This window comes from Copadichromis virginalis, linkage group LG14 (genome assembly GCF_057382275.1).
Source record: "Copadichromis virginalis isolate Kocher_CV1m ecotype Utaka linkage group LG14, C_Virginalis_male_GT1.1, whole genome shotgun sequence".
In the NCBI taxonomy this organism is placed as follows: domain Eukaryota; kingdom Metazoa; phylum Chordata; class Actinopteri; order Cichliformes; family Cichlidae; genus Copadichromis; species Copadichromis virginalis.
Window position 1 is genome coordinate 37,149,263 of NC_140631.1, and position 10,201 is coordinate 37,159,463.

The 10,201-nt window shown below is 42.5% G+C and overlaps 1 protein-coding gene and 1 pseudogene across 1 annotated transcript; one reads left to right on the forward strand and one right to left on the reverse strand.

Moving 5' to 3' along the window:
* Positions 1–4,155: 4,155 nt before the first annotated feature.
* LOC146694512 (spastin pseudogene) lies at positions 4,156–5,274 on the reverse strand (annotated as a pseudogene).
* Positions 5,275–8,540: 3,266 nt separating this feature from the next.
* On the forward strand, positions 8,541–10,069 carry LOC146694513 (galectin-4-like). Its single transcript, XM_085430740.1, has 3 exons — positions 8,541–9,312; positions 9,403–9,568; positions 9,703–10,069. Exons 1-3 carry the CDS (start codon positions 9,257–9,259, stop codon positions 9,847–9,849), a joined length of 369 nt encoding a protein of 122 aa, XP_085286866.1. The 5' UTR covers positions 8,541–9,256; the 3' UTR covers positions 9,850–10,069.
* The last annotated feature ends 132 nt before the right edge of the window (positions 10,070–10,201 follow it).

Sequence of the window (10,201 nt, forward strand, 5' to 3'; positions counted from 1 at the left end):
TCCTGATGTGGCGGTGGGGTCACTGCTGGTCCCGTGGCAGTGGCCCTCTGGCGTTTCCCTGCAGCTGAAGTGGAGCTCGGCATCCTCTGGAGATGTGGCCAGGCTGGCCACACTTAAAGCAGTGGGTGCAGTTGTCTCCCTCTCCGTTGCTCTGGCAGGTCCTGCAGCCTTTCTTCCTCCAGGTACCCGCGGCAGCATCTGATGTCCTCTTTGTAGTCTGCGACTTGCCAGCGTTCAGGGAAGCAAGAACCATCTGCCTCACCTCTGCAACCTCGTTCCTCAGCTCTTTCACCAGGTCGTGCATTTCGGGTGGAGGATGATTTTTCTTGTCTTCCTTGGTGGCGGGGATCTGTGAGCTGCTGCGTGGTTCATCCCTAGTATGTAGCTCATTGATTCTTGGTGGTTTTGTATTGTTCCTCTTTAACTTGTTCAGTCTTTCTGTCTCGAGATTGGCAGCTTCATTTAGTTTCTCAATCAGCATTTCATCAGTCACATCTGGGTTGTCAAGAAGGGCTTTAATCTGGAACTTTATGTTGTCATTTTGCAGCCCAGTACCCACTGATCTCAAAAACTTCCTTTTTACCAGGTCCCGACTGTAGTGTTCTGCTTCTTTGTCCTTGGATGCGTACAGGAGGCGATCTTTAAGCTCAATGGCTCTGAATAAAAAGTCTTGAGCTGACTCTTTTGGATCTTGGGAAATATTTATCAGTTTTTGGTACAAATCAGATGTGTCATCTTCTCGGTAATGTCCTTTTAATATTGTCTTTAACTGTGTGAGTGTCAAATCAGTCTTTATTTCAAGCATATCACGCAGTTTGAGACCTGGATTGATGGCTCTTATCACTGCTTCAATAACTTCTGACTCACTGTGGCCTTTGCGGAGTCCATTTTCCATCTGATGCAGCAGGTTGGTATAGGACAGCCGATCGCGCTGCCCTCCCTCACCTATTTGGCCACAGATGCGAAACTCCCTGCGAATTGTCACCTCTGGTACTTTAGAAGACAGCAGGTTCGGGGCAGCGTCCGCCATCTTGAGTTTCTGCCCTATCGCTCTAATTTCTTCCTGCAGCTCGTCATACTTGTCTCTTGCGTCTGAAGGGCGGGAAAAATCACTCTTGGCCGTATTGTCTTTAGCTTTATATTCGCCCAAAAACGATAAAAGTTCTTTCACAAACTGTACAGCATCGTCTGGTGTATAACTGTTTTCCACCTCGTCCAGTTTATGTTCTATAACTTTCATCAGTTGGCGTCTGGAAGTGTCTTTTGTAGGCTCATTTAGCGGTGTAGCAAAGCCTTTCACCTTATGACCCACTTCTATGAGCTGATCACGACTTAGCTGGCAGAGTGTGGCGGTGATCTTATCTCGTCGGGCTTCTATCTCCATTGTGGGTACTCACAAGCTTGTCTTTAGTCCGTCAGATTTCAGGTCCGGTGCTTGGAGAAAGGTTTTTCTTCAGCCGTGCGGTAGCGCTAACGTTAGCCGCTAATGGCGCTAACCAGGCTTCTGCTTCACTCTTGTGTGGGAAGTTCTTCAAACCTTCCTCCTGGCTGGCTCGCCATGATATGTTGCAGCTTTAAGGCAGGGATGACTCCTGGAGTTGCTTTCTCACTGTATATGCTTTATTTCACAATCCGATCATAACAAAAACATACAGCAGCTCCTCTCCGACTCCTAGCCCTTTGCTGCGGTGGAAAAAGAACCACTCCAAAACCCCTTCAAGGAACATATGTACAACAGAGTTTTCCTAACACACCAATGGGGCGTTCAATGCCATCTTGTAAATATAAGTACTCTGGCAGAATAACAGTTCAAATGAAAAATATACCAGAACAAACAAGCAACCAAAAAAGAAGTGTGGGGTACCTTTGAACCAATGAACAAAGTATAACCATTTATACTTTTTAACATAACCCGGCCCCGTCGATATGTATATCTCTCACATTTGCAAATTTGCATCATAGGATTGTTTTTTGTTTTTCCTGCAGTATATAAAAATTGCTGTATCTCCAAAATAAAACTATGAAGACACTCAAAATAAATTTCCTGTTGTTGTAAACTATTTTTTGCAACTTTATTGTATTTAAAGTTTTGAGGGATAAACCTCTTAAATTTCTCCAAGTAGAAATATATGTAAACAAAACAAAAGTGATTTTCAATTTTTTTTGTAGTTTATTGCACTTTTTTGCAATTTATGTAATTACTATGGACTTAATGCATACATATTATTAAAATATGGGCTATAACAGTTGTATTGATGTATAGCAACTTGAAATGCTCCCACAAATGGCACTACAGCATGTAAAAAAATAATATAAGCTCTGGTGGACTTGGTTCTATAGTAGGTCTTAAAGGGTTAAATAAATATCGTCAAATAATCGTGATCTCAATTTCAGTGAAAATAATCGTGATTATCATTTTTGCCATAATCGAGCAGCCCTAGCGGAAACAGCATCACGGACTGACAGGGGTAAGCGTCGAAGTTTCTGCTGTATTGGCTTCACTTCAGGTTGCACCTTCACTTTATGTACAAAATCCTTTGCACATCCGAATGCAACTGGAGACTCACATTCCTGTTTACATTGAGTGGGCAGAGCAGAGGTTTGCTGAAGTGTAGCACAGACCTTGGGACTGTCAAGAACTAATTGTCCCCCTTTTATGTGTAGCTGGAGGGCAGTCACCAAGTCCATTCCCAGTATGGGTGTTCCTGTTCTCACAATGTAGAGATCAGTGGAGGCACACTTGCCATTGTAAGTAATGTCAGCTCTAAGACACCCTAATACATCCAGTTTCTCTTTTGAATATGTAATAAGCTGAACAGCTGGATTACTTAACTGAGCCAAAATTTGTGCTGTAAACATGTTCAGGCAGTATGGAAACACCAGACCCTGTGTCTACTAGTAGCTTAACAGTACATGCCTGCGCAGTATTTGGTACAGTGACAGCAACAGTGCACATCAATTTAGCCGGATCACCACTGACACAATTGTCAACAGTTAAAACACACATTTCAGGAACAGTCACTTCATTAACAAGCTTATGAGAAGATTTACACACTCTCGAAAAATGTCCGATTTTCCCACACGTATTACATTTGCAGTCTTTTGCGGGGCAGGATTTATCATTGGTTTTGTGATCAGCTGAACCACAACGGTAGCACGTCGGAGCTGTATCCGTCTTTTTAGCTGCTTTGTATTTTGGCTTGCGCATCCTCTTTTGTACTTGAACAGCGGCAACAGGCTTCGTTTCACCAACAGCAATGGCCTTTGCATCAGCTATTGCAGCCTCTGTACACCTAGCAATTTCCAAAGCTCGATCGAGCGTCAAATCCTCCTCCGTTAGCAGTCTTTCACGTATACGAGCATTATTTGTCTTCTCTACAAGTTGATCCCGCAACATTTCATTCTCCATAGCCCCGAACTTACATTGTTTCACGAGCTCACGCAGTGCTGCAACGTAGTGATCTGTAGACTCACCGACAGCTTGGGCTCGTTGCCTGAAACGGTATCTCTCGGCGACAACATTGACTTTAGGATGAAAGTACGTTTCCAAAGCCTTTACGGATCCCTCGTAATCATCCGTAGCGAGTGATAAGGCGCTGTAGATTCGTTGTCCCTCCATTCCCAAGCAGTGAATGAGCAGGGCCCTCTTCCTCTCTGTAGCAAAGTCATTACCCCCGATCGCCAGCAAGTAGTTATCAAACAACTTTTTCCACGCAGCAAATGGAATTTTCGGTTCGCCCGGGCAATCCAGGAACACAGCCGGGGGTTGCAAAGAGAGCAGAGCCATAACTTAATCACCACTACTCTCGTCGCCACTTGTTGTGTGGTGTTAGTTCGCAGGCATTACACACACATGCAGGTAGGAACAGAGGATTACCGGAGATGACTCCTTTCTTTATTTTTCTTTTTTCTTCTTCAAAACCACAACCAGAACAACATACTCACTAGCGCCCTCTAGCGCTTCTGGTAAATGCATCTACAGAACAAATGTAATAGTATGTGTGGACACAACAGGTCCCAACTCTCTTATTGGGCCAAGTGCAGCATCTTTGGCTAATGCTGTCAAATCGCTCCCTGAATATCCTGCAGTCACTTTTGCAAGACAGGACAGTTCGTTTTGGCTCAGTGGACTCCCGTGCGTTCCCAAAAGATTTTTCAGCAGCGTAAATCTTGTCTAAAGGTCACATATACTCTTTTTGCAAAGTGCCTTAATATTGCTTCATCGAGCTCCTGGGGCCTGTTAGTTGCTCCCATTACAAGTACCCTGTCATCCCTTCCTGACTGCAACCCGTCAAACTCAATGAGGAACTCAGTTTTTAAACGGCGAGAGGCGTCGTGCTCCCCCTCCCTCCTTTCACAGAGCAAGCCGTCCACTTCATCGATGAAGATTACTGAGGGCTGTAACTCTCTCGCAACTGCAAAGAGTGCTCGTACGAGCTTCTCGCCTTCTCCCACATATTTGGAGGTCAAACTAGCAGCACTGATGTTGAAGAATGTTGCATTAGACTCTGCAGCAACTGCTTTGGCGAGCATGGTCTTCCCATTTCCTGGTGGGCCAAATAAAAGCAAGCCACGTGCAGGAGCTCTCAGACCAGTAAAGAGATCAGGTCTTAAGGCAGGAAGGATGACAATTTCTTGAAGTGCTTGCTTTGCCAGATCCTGCCCTGCGATGTCATCAAATGACACAGTCGCTCCACTGTATACAATTTCATTCATAATTAAGCTGGCCAGTTTACTGTCCACATTCTTTTTCATATCCCTCTTCGGGGGCTGTTTCACAGCTGCCGGTCTTCCATTCTGAGTTTTTCCCACCCGAGCGGTTTTCTTTGCATCAGTTATTCCTAATGGAGGTCTTACAGAAGTGGAGGGTCTGATGGTGGTGGAAACACCTGCGGGTTGACTTTTAGGAACTGACTTTGGCTGTGAAGGAGCATGATGTGATGTCCCTTGGGGGTCATTTCTCCTTTTAGAGGCTAGTGTCGTCTCTAAAAGGGTAAGCTTGTCTTTTGCCATGGTGAGTTTGGTGACCATTTTATCCTGAAGTCTCTCTGCTCGGTCATACTGCTCTCCAGCTTGCCCAGTGAGCTCTATTGCAATACCCCTTTCAAGCTCAGAAATCCCTTTCTTGTACCACTGCACAGCCTCCTTCTTCTCACCTGTGTCGTCCTCGTCGATCTTCAGTGCCTTGAATATATACTCAAGCGCCTGCTTGTGGATGTTTTTTATAACTTCAGCGCTGTCTTTGGGCTTACTTGCGTTTGTTTTGGTCGACATTTCTCTTGCGCGACTTCCCCCCTGTTCTCAGTCATAACACAGTAAACTAGTCATAAACGAAAACGTTTAGGCTATATATCGCATTTAAAGGTCTTTCTTTGGGACAACATCACAGAACACAGAAACATCACAGGGCTTTGGAGCGTGATGTTACAGGAGGCGGGCCACGGCCCCCGCCGCCATCACAGTAGGCCAGACAAAGGATACAGCTTCAGCTATGGTACGTGTTGTGTAGTCGGTTGCAACGTTAGAGCTCACGATCGTGAAGGCAAGAAACTGGATTAATCTTTTAATCGTTTTCCATCCTGGCGGCAACGTGAGGGATCCCATGTATCCCATATCACCAAACAAAGACGCCAGGCATGGATTGCAGACGAGCGGATATCGAGTTCCGTGCAATCCCCAGCTTTTTGTTGGTTTGCTCGCGGCATTTTCTCTCCGGTGAGTTCTAAATTAATTCATATCACTATCCGATTGTTCAGTCTGATGTCACTAGCCGTGTCTGGGCCTAAACTCTGCTGCAGGTCCATATATCAAATGATCACTGTGGCATTACTGAGAGTTAAAACACTGTCTTAAGTCTTTCATCTTTAATAAAATTATCAGCGTTCTGCTCTACCAGGTGTAACAACTGAGTTTAACATCCAGGCATCCATGAAAATGGAATTTATGACATTTAACGGAGTTAGAAGTTAGCAGCAAGTTAGCTCGCTAGCTTCTATCTAAATACAATATAGCATGTCCTGACTGCGGGGTTTTGGAAACAAATTAAAACGTACAGCTTTCTTATCACTTCCAACATAAATGAAGACAGAAAACTAAACAGCAGTGATGTTTGTAGGGTTACTGAAGTTGGACTAGCTGGTATATAATGATGTGCTACGTGACCGCTAGCGACACAACTATGTTAGCATAATGTAAACACGCTAACTTTTTTTCCACTCGATAAAAGTTAACGTGAGTGTTCTCGGTGGTCAGGAACAAATGGAATCGCATGGCAGGATGCTGTAAAGGGACCAAACTAAAAGGCTTTTAGTGGGTTTTTTCATAGATAACGAGATAAAACATGCTAATGTGTGATGCTGCAGAACCACGTCATGTCGACTGAGTAGCTTTTGATTTGGCATTATTGCAGGCAACCCAGCATATGACCCAGCATATGAAATGGATGTAACAAATCCAGACTGGGCACCAACACTGCACATGGGGCACGACGACAAACCTGTGTCAGACTCGGACCGGCACGCAAGGCGTATGCAACGGAAGCGAAAAAGAGCACCCATTGCAGGTAAACACCCCCCCTCTGAAAACATACTAAATTGCTCTTATGGTACACTAATCTACGGAGCCCCGCAGGGAACATGGGAGAAAAAAAAATTAAGACGGACTTTTGCGAGATCTCGCAAAACAAACTCGGGATCTCGCAAAACTTTTAGCCTCATTCTTCGGACGCCGGCTCGAAGCCAACCGGGAGGTCGAGGCACGATGTGCCGGGAAAGCGGTGTTCCACCCGGCTGTAGTAGGTCTCGACCTCCCGTTAGCTTCGAGCTAACGGGAAGAATGCGGCTAAAACTTACAAAAGACCATCTATACACAGTTGTTATCACCAGCTTTGATTCCTATCCCCAGGGCTAGTTTAATCGCCAGGGTTCAGTTCACCAACACTATTAACAGACCAGATCTCCACATTGAAGCACGAGCAGGCTTCAGTTCAGCTGACTGAGCCAACAGGCCCTTTCAGAAGCGACTGGAGTAGAAGGCTATAACAACCCACAACAGAAAACAAAATGTCAAGTTCAAACTTACATGAAATACACTGCACTAAAATTAGGTGTTAAAACATTTATACACAGTGTTAACTGTATATGCTTTGGAGTATAACCAACATTTACCTTTACATAATATTCATAACCCAGAAATAAAGTAAACAGAGCAGAGCACAGAGGTTCGTTTTGCGTCCCTGTACCGTATGTCTGTCTTCACTGATCCACAAAGTGCCCTTTAGTTGTTTTCCTTGACTATATGGTTTAAAAACATCAAAATAGACTAAACAACTAGTCTAAAACTAAGAGACACAGGATAAAGTTGGTGTGAAGGTTTCAGTCTGTGAATGAATCTAAGCACCATCACCTTAACTTTAAATTCATCTCTGTTACCTTCTTTGTGACTGAACTCTGACCGTGAGCACCACAGCCACTGCGCACCAATCACACGCACTTTAAATCCATCACAGTAAACCAGTTAGTTTACCTCAGTTTGTTTTGCAGCACATTTCACAACATGCAAAAGCATAATGTGCCATGTACAGACTCAAAATCTGATTTAAAAACATGAGGACTGACCTGTAAGCTTTACATTTACAGTTTATCACATACCACTGAGCAGTTCTTACCTGTAATTCTAAGCCCTCTTCTTCCTTTTCTGGTTTAAAACATCAAATTAGACTAAACAACTAGTCTAAAACCAAGAGACACTTAAATATTAAGTTAAACCTCTGGGGTCACCGGACGTGCCGGCGCGTCAAAATCACATGACCAATTTAAGACGACACAGCTACAAGATGCAGCGATTCAGAGGCTGTATCCCAATTCAGGGCCTGCAGCCTTAAAGGCCATTTTAAGGCCGATTACGTCACAGCGACACGACGAAGGCCTAAAAATAAATGTTTGTTTCAGTTCTATGAAGCTTTGAGTATTTTGGATTAGTAGCACTGCTGTGTTTGTTGCATCATATTGCTGTAATTGTTTATATGCTTTATATATTCTGAGGTAAGTTGATCTATAGTGTTACATCATTCTATGAGGATGTTATGTGTTTGTGTACTTTCTGCCCAGTTTGACCCATTTAGCAGAAGTCAGCTTGGTTCCACTTGCCTCTTACCCGTGATTTCAGTGGAAATTTCAAATTCAGGATCTGACACACACTGATTCATGTCCTACACAGTTCTTGCAAGTTCATAGAAATTTCTGTTCAATTAGAACCAAATATTTGAGTTGATGGTTGAAATTGTTGTTTTGTTGTTGTTTTAATATCGGTCTAGCTGCACGCAGCACGCAATTGAACCACATATTTTAGAAGCCAAAGGTTCAAAATAGTTGGGAGCACCTTCACTTAATTATAACAGTGGCTCTGTTAGGAAAACAGTTCTGTATACCGATACTAAATTGCGTTAAAAAAGGGCGACTTGTGGTATTCTCACACTAGACACTAGATAGCTGCTACTACAGTCACACACATATACTGTTGCCTCAGTAGTCAGAGTGGCACAAAGAAAAAGTTTGTGAAATCTTTAGAGTTGGCAAAACTTCTGTTTTACTTATTTAAAATAATAGTGCAATATATACATGCAGTAATTACTCTGCAGTAATTACATCGTTTAAGAAGATGAGCATGTGTTGAATGCGTGCTCATCCATATAAATAAAGGCATACAAAGTCAGCTTACAAAAAAGTTGTGCTCAAGAAATATTGATGGGTATGAATAATGCCCAACAACAACCTTTTTACAGATGGAAGAAATTCAGGACGACTGCTCTCCTGAATAGTAGATGTCCTACAAAGACCATCACTATGAAACCTACAAAACGTGGTACAATCTTTGCTCATATGTTCATTATAAGAAAAACCCTGAATAAGAAGGGGAAACTGCTGCTCTCTACATAAATATCCATATGCAGTGTAGAACGCTAGGTCTGAAGAAGAAACATTGAAACTTAATTTCAGCAGTCACCGCATGATGTCAGGAACATCATGGAGGGGCAAGGCCATCATTTCACCAATCAAAGGTAAGCAGAGGTTCGGTGATACACTGACACAAAACAGATACAAATAACTAAAAAAAAAAAATTCTTATTTTCCAAATTCGGGTTTTGAAATGACCAAATGCAACATTAATGTATTTAAAAAATAAAATGTTATGACACAAAAACATTTGTCAGATGGGTGACTAACAGTTACAGCCACAGTGTGTCCATTTACTGAGGATGTTCCCTAAGAGGACCATCGTCATCAGAGGCATGGTTCCCTATGGAGCACACAAGTGTGTGATTTTAAGACTACTTGCCGAAATCTCTAGTGCAGTACTAAAGTGCTAACATGAATGTTTAACGCTCATTGATGTGTGTTTCAGATTAAGGATCAAGTTTTTGGTGAGCAGATCTCGAGATGTCGCTTTCCACATCCATCCGAGATTCAGGGAAGGAATTGTTGTAAGAAACAGTATGATTGGAGGAAACTGGGGCCAGGAGGAGAGAGAAATGAGCATGAATCCATTTATGGAGGGCCAGTACTTTGATGTAAGTAACATCAGTCACGCAGTCGTAATATCAAGTCCTTATGATGAATTTTAGAAGCAAATTTTAATGTGATTTTGGCAAATTCTAGATAACTTTGTGTGTCAGCATTCAAAAGTTTTCTCTCTGTCCCTCAGATGTCAATTCGTTGTGGGAACCAGAGGTTTAAGGTGTTTGTGAACGGGCAGCACCTGTTTGACTTTTTCCATCGCTGGCAGTCCTTCAATGAGATTGACATGCTGGAGATAGAAGGCAATGTGCAGATCTCCTACATCCACTTCTGATACCACCCATTAAAGAAATAAATAATTTTGTGCATCTTTCAAAAAATGTTATTTTTTTAAATAACATATTTCAAAAAAATATCTCATCCACAGAGTTGCTTATCTCAGTTTCTTACCTGCTTTGAGATCAGATATCTCAATAAGATCAAATGTCACCTCAGTATCTGCTGTATCGTTTATACCAGTTAACTGAATTAATAAATCATGAATCATTTATGAATTAACTGATTTATTTCTTATGCAAAATAGTGTATATACTGTATAAAAATTTGTTTACAATTCATTACAGTGTCAATATAAGGCAGTTATAGTACAATTTTCTCCCAATTCAAAAAAACACAACAGGAAAAAT

Excerpts from the sequence above, each read along its gene's own strand:
- LOC146694513 (XM_085430740.1), top strand. The coding sequence starts at position 9,257 with ATGTTCCCTAAGAGGACCATCGTCATCAGAGGCATGGTTCCCTATGGA. Across the intron at positions 9,313-9,402 it reads GTTCCCTATGGAGCACACAA|ATTAAGGATCAAGTTTTTGG; the intron begins GTGTGTGATTTT and ends TGTGTGTTTCAG. Across the intron at positions 9,569-9,702 it reads TGGAGGGCCAGTACTTTGAT|ATGTCAATTCGTTGTGGGAA; the intron begins GTAAGTAACATC and ends TCTGTCCCTCAG.